The sequence below is a fragment of the Myodes glareolus genome, chromosome 14 (assembly GCF_982192425.1).
Source record: "Myodes glareolus chromosome 14, mMyoGla1.1, whole genome shotgun sequence".
NCBI lineage: Eukaryota > Metazoa > Chordata > Mammalia > Rodentia > Cricetidae > Myodes > Myodes glareolus.
Window position 1 is genome coordinate 63,828,846 of NC_142039.1, and position 20,990 is coordinate 63,849,835.

The 20,990-nt window shown below is 37.2% G+C and overlaps 2 protein-coding genes across 5 annotated transcripts in view; one reads left to right on the forward strand and one right to left on the reverse strand.

Moving 5' to 3' along the window:
- The window catches only part of Cenpp (centromere protein P), a 198,157-nt gene that overhangs the window by 58,672 nt on the left and 118,495 nt on the right, over positions 1-20,990 (forward strand). The gene's annotated exons all lie outside the window — the stretch shown is intronic.
- On the reverse strand, positions 4,775-14,939 carry Omd (osteomodulin). 2 transcript variants are annotated; one of them, XM_048432999.3, is made up of 4 exons: positions 14,678-14,939; positions 8,093-9,070; positions 6,877-7,214; positions 4,775-6,424 (listed from the first exon to the last, which is right to left on the reverse strand). In XM_048432999.3, the coding sequence occupies exons 1-3, from the start codon at positions 14,889-14,891 to the stop codon at positions 6,877-6,879; spliced, it is 1,530 nt and encodes a 509-aa protein (XP_048288956.1). In that variant the 5' UTR covers positions 14,892-14,939; the 3' UTR covers positions 4,775-6,424. The 2 variants fall into 2 exon arrangements, with proteins under 2 accessions (XP_048288956.1, XP_087752689.1); XM_087896563.1 differs by lacking the exon at positions 4,775-6,424 and having other exon boundaries at positions 6,670-7,214; positions 14,678-14,937.

Consider the following 20,990-nt stretch of genomic DNA (forward strand, 5'->3'; position numbering starts at 1 on the left):
AAAGGGACCGACTTAGGCCCTCTGAATGTGGGTGACAGTTGTGTAACTTTGTCTTTTTGTAGGCCCCCTGTCAGTAGGACCAGGATTTATCCCTGGTGCATGAACTGGCTTTTTGGAGCCCATTCCCTATGGTGGGATATCATATTCAGCCTCCATATAGGGGGGAGAGGATTGGTTCTGCCTCAACTTGATATGCCAGATTTTGTTGACTCCCCATGTGAGGCTTAAGACTCTTTCTCAGAGGAGTGGATAGAGGCCAGAGGAAGTGGGAGGAGGGGGGAAATGTGGTTAATATGTAAAATGAATTTAAAAATTTAAAAAAAAAAGACTTAACCTAAGAAAAACTTGCTGGGCATATTCTTGTAATCACAACACTTGAGAATAAGAGACGGTAGGAAGGAGAGTTTAGGGCTAGACTGGACTACATAGCAAGTCCTTGTCTAAAAAACAAATTACTTTTATTTTTATTATTCTTTGGTGCTTTTAATAGTTAATGTCACAATTCTTTTTTCCCAAAGCAAAATGTGAATAAATATTTAAAATAGAGCATGAAAGTTAGAGGTGACTCGGTACTTAGAGTACTTACTGTTCTTACAGAAAAGCTGGGTTCAATTCTCTAAAAGAAGTAAGAACGCACTGAAGAAAGTTCAACCAGTAGTTGTGGCTTAACCAGGGCAGAGTTTCACATAGAAACCAGGCATGGAGATGCTAGAACAGAGTCTAGAGTATGCCTGTGGTTGAATCTACTCTTCAGGTGACTAGTTCTGCATAGCCTAAACCCCCTATCCTAAGTCGTGTAAATCGTCTTTCTGGCCAAGCTAACCTACCCCTAAAACTATTGTATGTGGCCAGTTTCACCTAAAACAAAGACAGAACTTTAGAGAATAATCTCTTCTCTTTCCCCTTTTTTTCCCCTCTCTCTCTCTTTTGTTTTTTTGAGACAGGGTTTCTCTGTAGCTTTGGAGCCTGTCCTGGAAGTAGCTCTTGTAGACCAGGGTGGCCTCGAGCCCACAGAGATCTGTCTACCTCTGCCTCCCTAGTGCTGGGATTAAAGGCGTGCGCCACCACCACTTGGCTAAATTCAACCTCTCTTTAAGGAAAGTCAGAGTTCTTGTATACAGTTCCCTATAGAACTGTTTGAAACTGAGGTTGTTTTCCATTTCAGAAATATTACATTCTGGTAGAAAATTTCTTAATTTTCACTGTTAAACATTGAAAGCTTTCAAATGCTTTAGATAAGATATCTGTCTAGTAAGAATTTACTCTAGAACATTCATTTAGGTAACTCTGCTGTGCTACCCTTGGAGCCTTATAGAGGCTTTATTTTTTCAAGGGTGCCTCATCAGCCAGGTGCTTCCTCCTAATTGTTTCTCAGCAGTAAGCAATTAAAATGTGTTGATTGGAGCTGAGTTTTCAGGTTAGCATGTAGTTCAGTTCATAAACTATTTGCATAATATTCAAGAAGCCCTGAGTTCCATTGCTAGCTATGCATGAAACAGGCATTGTGGTGCTACCTGTAACCCGAGCACTTGTGAAATAGAGGCAAAAGGATCAGGACTTCAGGGTCATTCACAGCTACAGGATGAGTTCTAAGCCAGTTGAACTATTTGAGACTCTGTTTTTAAAAATAGATGCCAGCACACTGTATGCGTGCGTGCGTGCGTGCGTGCGTGTGTGTGTGTTGGCCAAGGCAGGCAGATCTCTTTGAGTTCCTGCCAAAGTTCTTATAGTGAGACCTTTTCTCAGAAGAAAAAAAAGAAAGCTTGTGGGGCGGGGGGCAGAGACAAGAAATTAAGAAATAAGAAGCAAGGTAGGGGAGAAGGAAGAGAGAAAATGTACACAGAAACTATAACCTATCCAGTGGGTTGTTATTTTCTCCATCTTCAACATCATCAGCTGACTTCATAGGAAACTGATTTAAAGTCAAAATACTTGTGAGACTTCTTAAAACTTTGGTTCCCTTAGTATGACCTCACTTGATTTTGGGAAAGTGCTTTAGTTTTACTCCTTCCTTCCTTCCATGATTATGGGATGGCTATTTGCCTGCATGTATATCTGTGTACTACCTGCATGCTTGATACCCGAGGAGGCCAGAAGAGAGGGTCAGATGCCCTGGAATTGTAGTTAAGGTCATGAACTTCCTTGTGGGTGCTGGGAATTGAACATGTATCATCTGGAAGAGTAGCAAGTGCTTTTAACCTTCGACCCACCTCTCCAGGCCCAAGAAGGCACAGTTCATTGGCCAGTCGCGGGAGAGCCTGTCTTTAATCCCAACACTGGGAGGCAAAGCCAGGCAGGTTTTTTGTTTGTTTGTTTGATTCTAGGCTAGTCTAGGTTACCCAACAAGAGTTTGTCTCTAGCATAAAAACAAAACAAATAAAAGCCTTAAGAAAACTAAAGGCTAGCCATCACCTAGGTTTGCGCTATAACTATTAGATAGGTAAGCAAACGTTTGGCAGCTGGAGAGATGGCTTAGCAGTTAAGAGCACTTGCTGCTTTTCCAGAGGTCCTAAATTGGGATCTGACACCCAACTTGGGCAGATCACCACCGCCTGGGACTCCAGTTCCCTCTTTAGACTACCTCAGGCACCTGCACATATGTGGCAGACACTCAAATGTTATAAGTATAAACAAAATTAAATTATTTTTAAAAACCATGTCTAAGGGAACTCCTGAGTTGCTAGATACTTAAAACTTTTTAGAATCTGCCGGGCTGTGGTAGCACACGCCTTTAATCCCAGCACTTGGGAGGCAGAGGCAGGTAGATCTCTGTGAGTTCAAGGCCAGTCTGGTATACAGAGTGAGTCCCAGGACAGATTTCAAAGCTACAGAGAAACCCTGCCTTGAAAAAGAAAAAAAAATAGACTCAGACCTTATAGCAAGCATGTTGTCTTAACTCTCATGTGTTTACGTGAACATAGATCTTTTGTTCCCATGAAAGACATGATAGTGTAAGTGCCTTATAGACTAAAGGGGAGGGATATTATGATGCAGTGCTTTTTTAAAAAGGTGTTTTATCTTTGTGTTTAAATCTCTGTATAGTGTATTCACAACCTGAGCACTTACAGTGATGGAAGATCTGTGCGTGTGTGTGACATCTTGCTTACTTATACCAGTGCTTGGTCTACTAAATAGTTACTTAAACTAGGCATGAGATTCTTTATATTCATCTCAGAAACTTGGAGCTTTATATGTTATGATCTAATTTTGTTTCCATCTGCTCTTTTACTTTATTTCCAAGATTTGGATGGAAAATGCATTTTGAGTCAGGAAACCAGGATTTATTTTAGTTCCAGCTGCCCTTGGGGAGAGAGGAATTCTTTATAACACAAACAAGTTTAAAGAAGAGATGAGGATTTTTTTTTAATGTTTAGTTTTTTTTCCCCTGCTTTCTTCCCTCCTGGAACTGGCTAAATGTGTTATATGATCTGCATGCATCTGTATTTTAGCTTAGTAGTCCCTAAATTGAGGAATAAGTTAAAAATCTATGCTTTAGGTGATACACGCAGGCTAGATGTTTTCAAACAGTACTATTGTGAGCATATTATTTTTTTCTGAAGGATCCTTTATTTTTATTTTCGTTCTAAAAGGAAATGTGTTTATTTTTGTTGACTAATCTTGGGTTCTTTGGTATGATGTGCATATTTGTTAGTCGTTACAAGCAGTTTAGCCTTTTTTGTAGTCTAACCAAACACCATCCAGTGTGAAGAGCAGATGCTCGTGGTTTCCATTCCTGTCATAAACACCAAGATGATTCTTGTGTCTGATGCAGGTAACTGCCGTGCATATGAGTTTTTCTGAGGAAAAGCAATTCGTTTTTTATTTGCTTTATGTTTACTGGGAAATTCTTAGGTTGGTTTGAGTTCACTGTGGCACTTTTGAATAATACTAAAAAGATTGTAGTAAAAAGATTATAGACCTACATCCTCAGAGGTTTGAACATTAGGGATTTGTGACAATTTACTTGCATTTATTTAGAGGTTTTTTTAAAATTTTGTCCACAGAAAAAAATGAAGAAAATCTCTAGACATAACAAAATTGAGAATTTTTACTTTTTAACTGTGCAAGAGTTCAAGTAATTACTACTTCTTTACATTGATCTACATTAGACCCTACTTCCGCTGATTAGTTCCTGCCACATCACAGGATCATTTCTTCCTGAAGTCTCAATTGCTTAACCAGGTCTAAGCCAGAAATTAGTATGGTGTCATGGTTACCTGGTTTATTTCTATTTTGAGACAGGGTCTAGCCCATGCAAGTCTCAAGCTTGCTATATATGGGAGAATCCTGAACAATGCTTCTATGGATGGTCTTGAGCAAACTTTGGTGTGAGCCTGTGTTTAGTTCTTTTGGGCATATGTCTAGAAGTAGACATGCTGATTCATACCTAACTGGAGCTTTCCAAATAACTGCAATATTTTCTATCAGCTGTGTGTGAGGGTACCAATCTTTCTATCTTCTCACCAATATTTGTTATTTGCCTCTCTTTTGGTTGCTGCCATTGTAATGAGAAAAAGGTAATGTTTTAATTGTGGTTTTGATTTGCATTTCCTTAGTGGATCTTTTTAAATTTTAAAATGATCAGGAAAATTGTCTGATCTTGCTTATCTCTTAACACTCACAGTATCATATTTTCATTCATAATAAATAATTGAATTTGTAATTGCATTTTGAAACATTTCAGGAGAACCAGCTGGACCTTAAGGCCTGTGTCACAGGGATGCCTAGCTCATCCCACTAGTGCTGACTCTTGGGCTTCATTCTTTGTGCCACAGTTGCTTTTTGTATTCTCTTTCCTGATCTCCATTTTGAAGTATTTTAAGTGTGCTCTATGATGAATATTCTAACTGTTGTAGAACTCGTATTTACCCCAGGCATTAAGGATTCACAGAACTTCTGATAAAAAGGAACAAATGCATGCCAACACAAAGAATCCAAAAACACATGGCAAAAATCCAGACAGTGTGCAATTAACAGATGAGTACACTATAATTTGGAAGTATTCAAACTTCTGAGAGCTGAGAAGTCTCTGTTGTGTCTTCTGTCTTAGAGTAGGCTGTTAGTATTAACAGAAGAGAACATTCACTTGCCCACAGGTGCAAAGCTGACGATGCACAATGAACACAAACAAAACTCCACCATTCATTTCATCATCCACATCAAGTTATTTAGTGTAGAAGGCATAGCAGTGAGATCAGGAAAGAAAGCACAAAAAGCAACTGTGGCACAAAGAGTGAAGCCCAAGAGTCAGCACTAGTGGGATGAGCTAGGCATCCCTGTGACACAGGCCTTAAGGTCCAGCTGGTTCTCCTGAAATGTTTCAAAATGCAATTACAAGTGACTTTTAAGGTTTTAGAGGTGATGCACAAATTTGTGTCCACAAATTTCAGAGGAACTATAGTCAACTTCAACAGTGTGTAAATAAATACCTGCTAATAAAGATGTTTGTAGTGTATTTGGTGCCAGGAAAACAGAAAGGTTTAATAATACGTAAAGACTATCTTATCAACATTAATGTTACCTGTGAATAAAGCAGTTATTATCTAGGGTTTATGTAGCTATGAGGCCTTTTTCCAGATTACTCTAAAACATTAATCCATCTGGAAATGGAACATAATATACAGTATTTTGAATAGTTGTTGAAATCTTCTAAAATATAGATTGCACTGAAGGAATTTGATTTTTTTTAATTATCCAGATACAGCAGATACAGAATTGATAATTTGGTTGCTCTGGTGCTCTGAGAAAAGAACACTTAATTTCTGAGTTGTATGCCTTAGATCTTAGGATGGTGACTTTGAAAGTCAAAAATACCATTCTGAGCACTGAACCTGGAACACGTATCTTACTGGGATTGGAAATACAAATGTGGGGCTGGAGAGATGGCTCAGGGGTTAATAGCACTGGCTGTTCTTTCAGAGGTCCTGAGTTCAATTCCCAGCAACCACATAGTAGCTCATAACCATCTGTAATGAGATTGGGTGCCCTCTTCTGGTGTGCAGGCAGAACACTGTATACATGATACATAAATCTTTAAAAGAAAGGAAGGAAGGAAGGAAGAAATACAAGTATGCCAAAAATTAATAAATAAAAGAAAAAAAAGAATAAGCCATGCAGTTGTGGCTCACCCCTTTAATCCCAGCATTAGCAGGCAGAGGAAGATGGATCTCTGAGTTCTAGGCCAGCCTGATCTACAGAGTGAGTTCCAGGACTACACAGAGAAACCCTGCCTCGAAAAAACCAAAGAGGGAAAAAAGAGAAAATACAAATGTGGAAGCAACTCTGTAGATAAAGTTAGTAAAAGTGATTTCTCTTGTATGAAACACTACTGTTAGGTTAATATTCTTCCCCTTGCTCAGATATCCTCTTATGGTCCAGAGGGCAGCTTTTGTCTTCACTGTTAATGATACTTAGTTTATCATCCCTAGAAAAAAAAAATCCCATCATTGGAAGTGGCATATTCATATGGTTTTATGTAAGTTATTATTATTAGTAGTAGTAGTAGTAGTCACACATGTGGTCAGAGGAAAATTTGACAACCTGCAGGAGTCGGGTCTCTCCTGCTCAAGTAATGAGGTTTGGTGGCAAATGCTTTATCTACTGAACCATCTTTTTGGCCCTTGTTTTTTACATGATACTATTTCTGATTTTAAGAATGAGTTTAAAAAATGAAGCCACTTAAGCTTAGTTTTATTTCCACTTGCCATTCTATCTTATGTTTCTTAAGATTTGCATCATTTTTTAGTAAACTTTAAGACACCAATATCTTAAATGCAATTCTGGTCTTATACTAACAAATATTTCTATTTATATTATTTTGAGCAGTATATGTTTAGATTTGTAATTAGTATGGCTTTATGAAGTCCTAATAGATACCTATATAGTTTCCTGCCATTCTTGCATTTCATAATAATGAGAATTAAAGTGCTCTTCTGGTACTTCTTGTCCCTCGAGAGTGTTGTCCTGATCATCATGGATTTCTTCCTCCTCCTCCTCCTCGTCTTCATATCTCCTGAAAACTTGGGTCTTTAGTTGTATTGTTTCACCATCAGTGCTCCTTTGTTCACCATAGTAAATACTGTGTATATGAGGGAAGCAGAAGAAGATGTATGAACTTATTGGTTCTTTGAGCTTATTTTGGTCCACTCGAAGGTATGTTAAATGGCGATGGTGTAGTAGGTCAGTAGAAGGACACATCATTGTCACATTGATATCTGAAAAATACAAGTTAAAAATTCATCCTACATATAGTCACAATTCCATGTTGGGTTTTGTTATATGGGATATAATTTTATCTTAATACTTACAAGTTGAGTTAGGTTTAATTATCTTTGTATTAATTAAAATGAAATGAAATTCTTGAGTTTCATATCACCAAAATAAATATGAATTCATTGAATTTACAGTTTATATGGGAAGTATATAATTGTTAGAAGCAATCTTACAAAGAAAGAAGTAAAGGCAAACAAACAAACAAAAAAAACCCAGCCATACTACCCAGGGTCATGTGTCTTCAGATGTCTCTAATATTACTTGCTAATATTCAAGGTGTTAAAGTTGAATAGAAAAGTCTATAAAATTAGGGACTGGGTAATGGTGGCAGTGCACACCTTTAATCCCAGTACTCAGGAGGCAGAGACAGACAGATCTCTGTAAGTTTGAGGATAGCCTGGTCTACAAGAGTTCGTTCCAGGATAGGCTCCAAAGCTACAGAGATACCCTGAAAAAGACTATAAAATTAATGTCACTGCCTTTCCCCAGGCCACAATCTGCCATCTCCTTAGCTGTCTTCCAAGCCCTTTTTTAGCACTATATAAAGCATAGATGATTAATAACTCATTCTTTATAATGAGTCAAAATATAATTCATCAGGCATATTGGTGCATATGCCTTTAATCTCAGCACGAGATTAAAGACTTTTGAGTTTGAGGTCAAGCTTTGTCTACACATGAAGTTCCTGGGCAGCTAGAGAGCTACATAGTAGAAACCTTGTCTCAACATTACAACCCCCCCCACACACCAAAAAAAAAAAGTCAAAATACCAGTCAGAAAAGAATTTTTTGTTCTTTAAAAACTGCAAAGTTTTACATACTTTCTATTTCATTATTTTGTAGGTATAGATGTTCCAAATTCCTTGGAATGTAGAATGCTTGCTTCAATTTATTGTGTCCAACGTTGAGTTCTATAAGGTTGGAAAGATTAAATATATCATATGGAATGTCTTTAAGTTTGTTGTGTGACATTCTTAGAGCGTTAAGTTTTGGAAGTTTGTCAAAATAATTGTCTGGTATAGATGAAATTGAATTATTTTCTAAAGATAGGTACATAAGTGAGGAAGGCAATCCAGGGGGCATTGATTCTAATCTGTTATTACATAGGTTGAGCTGCATCAGTTTTTCCATTTTGGAAAGATTCTTTTCTTTGATCACTGAATCAGAAAGATGATTATAGCAGAGATCAAGCATAGTCAGGTTTTCCAGTCCATCCATGGCATTTGTTTGAAGTGTGGAGATTTCATTATAACCAAGAAGGAGTCTTTCCAGAGATTTAGGAAGAGGAAATGGAAATTCTTCTAAGTTGTTGTGCTCTAGATGAAGTTGTTGTAGATTTGAAAGTTTAGCAAACACACCATAATCAATCTTTTGAGATTTAATTTTATTGTGACTGAGGTTAATTTCCTTTAGATGGGTTGCATTGATAAATGAATTTGCAGTCACAGCCTCGATGTCATTGAACTGAAGGTAGAGTTGCTGGATGTGCATTGGAATATTTGGAATAGTCTTGAGTTTACGATTGTCACAGTACATTGATGTTGGAAAGTTAGTTGGGCAAAAGCATTCCTTAGCACAGCCTAAAATATTCTGATAAAAGGGCACTCCATAGTCAATATTTTGATGAAACTGGAATTCTGGCTCATAACCCTCATTTGGCTCTTGGTCATACTCTTCATCCCATTGATAAGTTTCATATTGGCAATATGCTCTAACTCCAAAACAGAAGAAAAGGACGTATATTGGACTTAAAAAGCCCATGGTTTGTTTGGTTTTGTTTGTTTGTTTGTTTTTCTGTCCTATTGCAAAGAAAAAAATGATTAAATATAATTCTCATATAAATTGACACATTTAAGATTTATTATACTGGTACCTATATATAACAATATTCAGGAAACATGAGCAAAGCTCACATCAAAACTTAATGTTTAAATGCCCATGAAGTAAAATTGAGAGTCACATGTTGCATTGAATAGGAGTCAGAAGTGTGCTGTTCTGGACTTTTTACTAAGTAGTCACTATCTTTCATTTGTTAACCTTTGTTTTTTATAGACCAAATTCCCTGTGTAGCCCTTACTGACTTGACTTACTATGAAAACCAAGCAGGCCTTGAATTACAGGCAATCATCTGCCTCCCAAATGCTGATATTGCATGTGTTAAAAAAAAAAACAGTACTATATACAGTCATTAACTTTTAAAAGAATCTAAGTTGTCTTGTTTTCTAAACTGTAGGTTTGTAATAATGGTGTGAGTCACTCAACTACACTCTAGTATTCCCTACACTGTGAATGCTGAGCATTCTTTCTAACCATTCTGTCTGTTAGTGACGGTTGCTGCCTCTGTGAACAGTTAAAGAATTTTGCCTATTAAAAATTTTTTATTAAAATAAAATCTTGCTCCCTGCTACTGCTGTTACTGAAATCCTTTCCTTTTTCTTCAAAAGAATATTCTTTTATATTTGGTAACTTGTTTAGAAAACACTATCATGTGTTTTTCTTACAGTTTTCTGTCTATCTAACCTTCATATTTTCTTCTTGGAACAGTTTCTCAAATCTTAATTATTTTGTCACCAATTTGAGTAACTCTAACAAAGCTCAAGTGCACTCAGTATTTACATCCTGCAAAGTTTACATTCCCATTAGATTAACATTTTTATGTTTTCTTCCTGACTTCCTTTTTTCGCTAAGTTTTTCTCTCCCTCCGCCCCCCCCCACACCTTCCTCCTCTTCTTCCTCCTTCTTGCTCTGCCTCCTTCCTGAGACAGTGTCTCATAGAGCCCAGGTTAGCCCTCAGGCTTGCTATTTAAGTGAAACTGCCTTTAAACTTATGATCCTCTTGTCTTCCCTTCCCAGGTCCTGAGACTACAGGGATTATTACTATATCTGGCTTTGAATAATATTTTTGAGCTAAGGTCTGAATGTACAGATATTAAAAATGACTGTATAGTGCATTATAAGAAATGTTGTATTGAGTTGGATTGTGAGGTGACACCTTCGCAGATAACTAACAGTTATTTCGGTTGAAACTTGAATAAGGATGGAGTATGTTTTAAGCAGGGAGGTGAAAACATTAATTTCATTTCTGTCATTTAACATTTCTGCCTCTTGCTTTATTAATACAATAAGAATTGCAGTTGCTGGGCATGCACACGTGCATATAATCCCACCTGATCAGGGGTAGATCATTTGAGCTCAGGAGTTAGAGGCCGATCTAATAATACAGTAAGACACTTCTTCAAAATAATAAAGTGAAATTTGTAATTATACTTAAATTATACATTGGTGTGTGTGTGTGTATACATGCATGTTAAATCAAGAAGACAACTTAAGGTGCCTTCATCTGGCATCATCTACCTTTTAATTTTTTAAGACAGGTGTCCGTTGCTATGTTGGCTGACTGGCCAGTGTTTCACAAGGACTTCCCATCTCTCCTCCCAGGTGCTAAAATTACAAGTGTCACCACACTTGTTTATTTATTTATTTTTTTAAACATGGGTTCTTTGGGACTGAGACTCAGATCCTCCCGCTTGCAAGGTAAGTAAGACTTTTGCTGACGGTCTATCTGCCCAGCCCCATGGATTGCCTGCTTATCTTGTGTGTTGTCTTAGTCTTGCTACTTACGTCAGCTAAAAGATAAAAATCTCACTTTATTTATTTATTTATTTATCTACCTATTTATTTATTTATTTTGAGACAGGATCTCACTGTGTTACTAGGCTAGTCTCCAATTTGTAAAGTTCAAGCAGTCTTTCCTGCCTCAGTCTCCTGACTTAGGATCACAGGAGATATTCATATAAAAGTTCTTGGCAAATTGAAAACTACTGTCCTACAAAAAAAAAAACAACTACAATTGAAATGATCATTATTTAGAAAAATGTTAAAAGGAAAAATGTGTCTTTTTTTCTCCTCCAGGGGTTTTATGAATGAATGAATAGGTAAATGCCCTAACATTACTGTGTGTTAATGAAATTGTTTACAGTTATTCCTCTAAAATGATACCTCCTGTTTTTCAGCATTGGTGTAACTGAGAAAATAGTTACATCAGTCATTTCTCTGACGGAGCTCCGTTCGCTCCTTTTTCTTCCACAATTTATCTCAGTTCTTCCTGTAAACTCATTGTCCTGAGCTTGCTCAACGAAGTCATATTCTCAATTTTGAACATCCTGTATACTCTGACCATATCTTCAGGTAGTACCTCTAACTACACATAGTTCCTGAGTTTCAGAGAAGTCCAATGTATGTTGATGCTACTGATTTTACTGCCTCCAGCCATACTTCCTGCAGTCTAAATTCCTCTACTGGAATACTACAGTTCATTCTTCTCATTACTCCTTTGCACGGTTCCTGAATTTTCTGAGTTCTTTACATCTGGCAGTTTTCTCCCTACTCTCATTCTGACTCACATAGCTGAATATGAAGAAGGAAAAACAAAACCAGGTTGACTGGGCTCATTCTCAGTCTTGGCTGCAACCTCAAGTATGGCATGGCTGCAATTCCTTAGTACACCTCCTTTCCCTCTTGCCAAGACTACTAGTTTTTGTTGTTGTTGTTGTTTGGTTTTTATTTTGTTTTGTTTTTTTCTTTTTTCAAGGCTGTAAAACATCATTTCTCATCATTCTTTTTGGCTGATAACCTTGCTTTTTTTTAAAAAAAGGGAGGTTTAAATAACAAATCGTACTTGCACATTATATTTGTTTTTATTTATAAGAAAGTGCCAAAAATTGAAATACTTTGATCTCTTTAGTAATATATGATTTTCTTAAACTCAAGTGCTCTTAAGTATATTGCATCAATTGTTCTTTCTTGTGTAATTCATGAAGGACATAGTATTTTACTGTGTTTTGAAGAATTTTTAGAATTCTCTAAGAACAAGGTAAGAAAGTCTTCTTCCAAGAGGTGAGTAACAGCATAGAAGAAGCTATAAGTGTGACGTGCCTAGAAATGGTGACTGTTCAACGAGTCAGAATCTGAGAATCTAAATTCCTAAGGAATTTGCACTCTGGTAATGAATTCCTAATTTAATTAAGTGTGTATTTGCTCTTTGATCTTCATACTGCAATGTTTTTAGTGGAGACTTGAGAAGAGATGGAATGAATGAGTTATGATTTCATCCCAATGGGCATGTTCAGAGCAAGCCAACTCAGCTTTAGGCTGGAACCTTCCAGAACCTCCCTGAGAGTTTGCTTTGGGATAATCATTTCCCTGCTGTTGTTACTCAGTTAGATACTGTGTGTGTGTGCTTAGTACCACCCTTTATAAATATTAGTACTTAGTTTAACTGGATTACTTAAGGTTACATTTTTTAAAAAAGTTCTTTCTAGCTGTGAGACAATGTGCTTGTTAGAGAACGCAGAAATAGAGAATGAAGACATGGGCCCCTCTATAAAGCTAATTTAGAAGAGGAGACCAACACTACAAAATGAACCATAACTAAATGGAGATAAGTAGTGCTACAGGATCAGGCGTTGACCCTCCTGGGAGAAATAAGGAGGTCTCTTTCAGGCATCATTTGAACCAGATTTTGGCCCTTTAGGAGAAATGGGTTTAGAAAAAAATCTTATACATTTCACTCTCTTGTTGGTGACATTTTACTTCAAATTTTTAAGATTTTATTTTACTTGCTATATTATAGCATAGTATCTTTTAAAAGCATTTGTGCTATTCTATTTCATTCCCAATACAGCGACTAGAGATATATTCTAAGAGGCTCTTTCCCCAAAATAAGCAGTGAAAGCTGCGAAGTAGAGCTGGTCTGTGGCACTGGACCAGAACACAGAGGGCTAAAGTTCTCTCATGCTTGCTTGTAAGCATCCACTTCATCTGAACTTTATCCTTGTGTTAAGACCATTAGCAGCCATCAGCTAACAACCTTTCAGAATTAGAATTTAGCAACATTTTAGGATTAGAATCTGCTGCTCAGCAGTTGTGAGAAATTGAAAGCAAAGAATATCGTTGCAATAATCTGATCTGATACCTCATGGCAGCCTGTCAGGATAAAAGCCTTATAACAAACAAGGGGCTTTAAAGATAAAAATATTGCTCTTGTTGTCTCTTTGTAAACGCTTCAGAAGGCTTCCCTGTAAGTGACTTTTATTCTGAAGTCCTGTCATTTACTAGTCTTCCTCTTGTCCCCTGTGATACTTTCCCTGAGATGGTTTTATTTCATTTTACTCAGTGAGTCTTTTGTTAGCCATTTATTTGCTGAGCTTAGTTTGTAACTTTGGTTTCCATATTCTACAATTTATACATTATGTCCTATAGTATAACTCAGAGAACTTCACAGTAACTCACTGTCTTCTCATTTCTCAATCTCTAATTTTTAACAAAGCCTAAGTACAGTGCACTGGTTGTAAGTAGTCAAAGATGAGTGGAATGATCTGCTTAGTGTGTTTGATTAAGATTATATCTTGGTAGTAATGCTTCTCTTCGTTAATGTTGATTTCTCTAGGCGTTTCACCTTGGTGGTTTGTTTAGATGAAAAAGAATTAGAGAAACTTAAAGGTAAAAGTGTCATAGCATTTTACTATTTTAAAGATGTAATTGTTTTATTGATATGCCGTAGAAACCAGTAAATAAAAATTATTTGTGCATGTGGTTTTTGTCAAAGACAACTTTAACTTTAATTCTGTAGAATCTTTTGCTGTTAAAAAAGTATGTCTCTGTTATTTTTAGCCATAATACACTTAAATCTTAACTTAAATTTAAGTATCCATTAATAATAGGATAAAATGTTCATATTTTTTCTTTGAGATTGATACAAATGAAAACAAAAACATTCTAGATCAGTATTTTGCCCAGCAGAGAAATTCTGAACAATGCACACCTTCCCTACAATTGTGCTCACCCTCACGACCTGGATTTATGGTTCAAAGCATTAACAGGTTTTTTTGTCATTTAAAACTAAGAACAGGGGCTGGAAAGATGGCTCAGGGCTTAAGAGCATTGGCTGCTCTTCCAGAGGACCCAGGTTCAGTTCCCAGTATCCACATAGCAGTTTACAACTGTCAGTAACTCCAGTTCCAGGGGATCTGACCTCTTCATACCAATGCACATAAAATAAAGTTAAACAAATTATTTTTTTTAAAAAAGCTTAGTACAGAAAACCAGACCCAAGAAACTAAAGAGAGATTGATTCCTTTAACCCAAGTATCTTTCCGTTTGACCTAAATTTATTTTAAAACAATCTAAATAAATATTGTTTTTGAGTAATTTTAAATGAGAAATTTAAACTCACCTTACTGATCTTTTTGCCTAATCAAAAATTTAATGTAATTTTTTTACCATATTTTGCTTCCCCAAATTGTGCTTTTATGATAGTTGCTATTTTACTATTAAACAAATACAATACACTTTCATAACAGTAGGAATACATTCTTTAAGAGTTGAAAATTATTTTATCATCATACCTGTTGAAATTGCTTTAGTTTCAGGGACTGATGAATTGGCAAATCCTTTAACTGAATCAGAAATGCCTAAATTCTCTAACGGAGTTTCTTTAAAAATCCACAGTAACTCTTGAGTCCAGACAGGGCTGTCCTTCGAATTACTGTAGCAATTTAAGCAAATACAATCTGCTTGGGAAACACTTGGGTTGAATTTAAATTGTGTACTTCTTTTCATTATACAAAACTTTGTGGATTCAAATTAAGATGTTTGTCTTCTTGGTCAGATTTATGTGGCTAACTTCTTTCTTTACTCCTTAATTTTGGTTTGAGGTGTGGCAAGAATTTCCTCTAATATGAAAGGCAAACAAGACTAAATGAAACAGCCTGTACTGATTACTGTTTTTATTTTCATTTTAATGCCAAAGAATTCCTCAGATTAAAGTCCACTTTGACCTGGAGCCCAGTGTCTCAGCAATTTAAGGTGGAATTCAGAATTGTATCCGGTCCCTGGGTGGACAGAGGCTTGCATTCACATCAGTGATTCCCTTTTTAAAGCTAGGAATCAGAACTGGAAACAGCATTTCACATCTAGTTTACTTTGAAAATGCAGTAGATTGCGTTGGTTTCATAGATTGAAGGCACAACTTTTCCATTTAAATAGGGTACTAATAAATTTTAAAAGAGAAATTAATTCCCTTTACTATGAAAGTTAATGTGTTATACTATGAAGCCATATCTCTAATTTGCTTTTTCCCTCAGTATACAGAGTAATTTTTTAATGAATTTGTCTTTCAGTGGGATAGAATGAAAAGCTTCTGCTGTCCAATAACTTCTACTTCATCTTGTAGATTTAGAAACTTTCGTGTTGCTGAGGGACCCTCCTTAAGAGTTCCAGCCAGCGAGCTTGCTTGCTGCAGGAGAAATTTTTGTGCTAATGTTTTCATAGTTAAACAGAGTTAGCTGTGTCTCCTGGCGTTAAATGTTGAGTTTTTTGGAAGGAGTTTCTTTCATGCTTGAGAAGTTCTTCTTTTAGTTCTTCAAAATAGTTTTTTCTATTAAACTTTATAAGGAACTTCCAGGATTTATTTTTATATTTCAGATTTGAGAAAAGTATACAGTATTGCAAGGATGCTTTGGCAATATTGTAAACATCTAGTCTATTATTTGAGACATTGGTATGTGAAATGTGGTAGACCATGCTTGGACCAAGATTCCATTTTGTTACCAATCTTTTCCGTATGTTTCCTATTATTGTCTTTTTTCTTAAACTTTGGGCTTTCGCACTCAGGAAAAGAGCAAATTTTTGTGTTTTTCTCAAACATTGTTTGAGTCCCCTTCATAGTTCTTTAACTGTTTAATTTAAAACCAACTATTTAATTTTTAAATGTAACTCTTTATTAACTGTGTGATTGGTCTTAAAATAGTGATTATGTTGTTCCTGTTTCTGGATTATATGGAAGACTATTTGTCAATAAGTACCTAGAGTATATTAATACCAAACAAAGCAAAAAGTATAGAAGCTGGGCCTGGTGGCACATGCCTTTAATGCCACCATTTGGGAGGCAGAGACAGGCAGATTTCTTGTGTTCAAGGCTAACCTGGTCTACAAAGCAAGTTCCAGGACAGCCAGAGCTGTTACATAGAGAAACCTGTCCTGAAAAACAAACAAAAAAAAAAGTAATGGTTAGGGTAGGTAATAGTTTATGATCATTGATTTGGTTAGGTGGCTTAATTTTAACCATTGTGGGGAGAAGTCAGAATAATTGTTTAAAAAAATCTAAATTATATACTTGGCTTATTATTTTATTGAAGCAGACACAGCATCTCAAAACTGAACAACATATAGTGCTGGCTAGGAAATACCCTCCTGATTCAGCTTAATTAATGCAATAGACAAAATAAGTTTCATTTATTTGTTCATTGTTCAGCTCTTTTTTTTAAAAAAAATTGAACACCTACTTTGTGAAAAGTAATTTAAAATTGAATTTTCACTCAGTAGTGAAAATCTTATTGTTGTAGAAGAAAAAAATATAAAATAAAAGTCTATTGAGTGTGGTACAGAGTACAACAGAGGATAAACCAAGGGGAACAATAAAAATGAGTAAGGTAGAGAAAGGTAAACTGTCAGTTCTGTTACTGCTATATGTGAACTGGGCAAAACAATGAAGTTGCCCTCTGGTGAGTGGTGGTAGCCAAGTACTGCACTGTTGAAATGCAAGGGCAGCTAGTAGGAGTGATGGATATGCTGATGGATTAGAATATGACACAACAGTAAGAACTCATTTAGGTAAATGTGCATACAAATGACTATTCAGTGATGTTTTGTAGATGTGTGTGTTTTGTTTGTGTGTATGTATGTATGTATGTTGGAATACTTGTGTACATGGCCTTGCTTTGAAGCTGCCAGGAAACAGATAAAAATCAAAGATACTCTTGTAACAATGAGCTGGTAACCAGATCTTAGTTTCTAACACTGTTCTCAGTGAAAAGGAACCTGGGCTGTTTGGGGAAATTACTGATCTAGAAGAATTGGGACAAGAAAGGTATAAGATGGACCTGGAACACTAAGAAACACCAGAAAGAAGAGAAACTCTTTACAAAGAAAGGGATTTGGGAAGATCTGTACCTGCATCTCGGTTTTGCTATGAACCTAAAACTGCTTTTTTTTTTTTTAAAAAAAAAAAAGGTAATGGAAGGATGTGAATACTATTTTAGATAACATATTTAGTTTTGAATATTGTATGGGAGTGAGCCAAGTCGGTATCTAAAAAGAGAAACTAATGTGGCAGTAGCTAAGCATACAAAACAAGAACACAGGAGGTGTCTTCATAGGATAGTCAGCACTGGCATCTTAGTAGATGTGTACTTGGAAGGACACCTTCTAATGCTCTAAGTGGAATCATACTGTTTAGTAGCTGGGACTACACATACTACTCCACTGGCTTGGATCATGCTTACAGAGCAAATACATTGCTTGATAAATGAGCTCTTGTCGATGAGACCATTTGAGTAACCCTGTAGTATCTACACACTAAGTACCACATTTTGCTCAGCAGACAAATGACTCACTATGCCTCCACTCCAGCAGGGCTCTGATGAGCAAACACGTTCATAAGCTTCCTTTTCCTTCAACTTTTTCTGCAAATACTTCCTCTACCCTAGCCACATATTCTCTTATATAAGGCAGAAACTAGGGAATTCTCCTTAATCATACAGTCTAGCACCACTAGAGTTAGTAGACTGAATGTTCAAATTCTTGGGTCTAAGATCACTACACCCTGAACCTGGGAAGACAAGTTCCCTGAGCATAAACCTGAGAACTTAAAAGAAGTGCTTTGTCGGGCTGTGGTGGCACACACCTTTAATCCCAGCACTCTGGAGGCAGAGGCAGGTGGATCTCTGTGAGTTCGAGGCCAGCCTGGTCTACAAGAGCTAGTTCCAGGATAGGCTCCAAAGCTACACAGAGAAATACTGTCTCGACCCCCCACCAAAAAGAAAGAAGTGCTTCAACTGTTACAAAACCCAACAACCTCTAACCTAAGTGCTTCTTGTCCTTCACTCCCAGACTGGATGTGTAGGGAAGTCCTTTGTATTCTAATGCTGAATAACTTCTAGCCTATCCATGTTTTGATACTATAACCACTTACTTTTCAGAGGAATTTGACTGGTCCCCCCACACATTTTCTTCTCCAACCTTTTCCCCTCTTATTTTATACAAAACCACCTTTTTTTGTTCTTTGGAAATTTCACATATTATATTTTGAATCATACTCATTTTCAGCTTTTCACCTTAACACCCACCCCAAATCCACCCCACCTCCTTACACCTCTCCCTACAACTTTGTGTCCTATCTTCTTTTCCCCTTTCAATAACCAGCTCCAATTTGTGCTGTCCTTATGCTTTTGGGTATGAGGCTGTCTGGAGTATGGTTAATATACTGGGATCCACATGCTTTAAACTGAGTGTTTCTCAGAAGTAATCAGCTGTGTATAGCTTCTCAGTTAGGGGTTCTTATGAACCCCTTCCCATTCAGTACTAGAATTTTGACTGACAATTACAGTTTTCTTTGACCCCCCTATAATATATGGGTAAATACCATCTTCTTTCTTCCAAGTATATTAAAGAGTTATTAAATTTTGCTTTGGTTTATAAGTACTTTAAGTGACTAGCAGAATGTGTCATTAATTAAATGGATAATAGGAAACCTGCTCTCAGTAGAACATGGCAGGGACTCCCTGGGCTGGGAAGCTGCCCTCTTGCCAGATAAAGCAGCCTAGACAGCAACTTAATCATGTGATGTGGCATTGAAGCAACTTTTAAATTTTGATTTTTTAAGTGACCTATATAAAAAATACAATGACATCTCGCCTTGCTTGTGAGTCAGAAATTTAGATAGAGGGTGAGTACAACTCAGTGTCTGGACTACAGTGTCCTTTGCACAAATCAGAAATTGGAGTCCAGTGTTTATAGTGTTAAATGTGAATTTGATTACATAAAAGTTCAACAATAAAAATATATCCAAACAATGAAGTCAGCCCTTTGAAATGCTACTGTCCAGAAAGGAGTTTCCTGTGCTAGGAGTATTCTCTTCTAAATCTACATGTCAATTATATGGTAGTTTTAGTTATTAAATAATAATGTATTTATTAGGGTAGAGTAGAATAATGAAAAAATAAGAGGACCCCCTAAATAAGGGACCTCCTAGCAAAAAAGGCAAGATGTCATTGTATTTCTTATATAGGAAACATATATAGGACCCATTTTTCAATCGGGTCATTTGTTTTCGTGGTGTCCAGTTTTTTGAAATTTTTTAAAAAACGTATTTTAGATATTAAGCCTCTAGTAGATATATAGTTGGTAAAGATCTTTTTCCATTCTGTAGCCTGCTCCTTTGTCCGGATGATGATATCCTTTGCCATTCAGAAGGTTTTTTTCCGTTTCATGAGATCTTGGTTTATTGTTATTCTTTTTTTTTTCTGGCAGGAGAAATCACTAATACTTATTTTTTTTATTTTTTTTTCCGTTAGACTTGTTTATTCAAGTATCCGAAAACACTCTTTCCACTTCCTCCCCTCCTCCCAATACCCTCCCGATCCCCCCACTCCCCCCACTCCCTCTCTTCCTCCCTCACCATTCCCCAGAGCAGTCAGGGTTTCCTGCCCTGTGGGAAATCCAAGTTCCTCCCCCCTCCCTCCAGGTCCAGGAAGGTGAGCATCCAGACAGGCCAGGATCCCAAAAAGCCAGTCCATGCAGACGAAACAAGTCCCAGTGCCATTGTCAATGGCTTCTTAGTCTTCATTTGGACCTTGGGGACTCAGTCAGCCCCCATGTCAACCACATTCAGAGAGTCCGGTTTGATCTCATGCTCGTTCAGTCCCAGTCCAGCTGGCCTTGGTGAGCTCTCATACGATCAGACCCCTTGTATCAGTGGGTGAACGCACCCTTCGCGGACCTGACTTCCAGTGCTCCAATGTGTGTCTCCGTTTCTATCTCCATCCATCGTCAGATGAAGGCCCCCTCTGATTTTGCTTTCCTTGCTCACGATCTCCCTCCCTCTGCTTCTCATTTGGACGTAGGGAGTTAAGTCCAGTGTTCCAATATGTGTCTCTGTCTCTATCTCCATCCATTGCCATATGAAGGTTCTGTGGTGATATACAAAATATTCATCAGTATGGTTATGGGCCAAGGCCAGATCAGGCACCCTCTCCTCTGCTGCCCAGAGTACAATCTGAGGACCTCTCCTTGGGCCTGGGAACCCCTCCAGAATCAAGTCTCTTGCATACCCTAAAATGGCTCCCTTAGTTAAAATATAAACTTCCCTGCTCCCATAACCATCCTTCCTCCCTCCCCCATCCCATTCCCCCAATCCATCCCAGATCCTCCCCCTCTCCACTCTCCCTAACCATCTCCCCGTACTTCCACCCTCCCACCCCCCCCCCCCGTGCACCCAAGTTTGCCTGGCAATCTTGCCTACTTCTAATATCCAGAAGAATAACTATATGATTTTCTTCAGGTTCACCTTCTTATTCAGCTTCTCTAGGATCACAAATTATAGACTCAAAGACCTTTAACTATGGCTAGAAACCACTTATGAGTGAGTACATACCATATTCCTCTTTTTGGGTCTGGGTTACCTCGCTCAGTAAAGCGTTTTCTATTTCCATCCATTTACATGCAAAATTCAAGATGTCATTATTTTTTACCGCTGAGTAAAACTCTAATGTGTATATGTTCCACACCTTTTTTAACTATTCTTCTATTGAGGGGCACCTAGGTTCTGGCTATTACAAATAATGCAGCTATGAACATAGTTGAACAAATACTTTTGTAGTA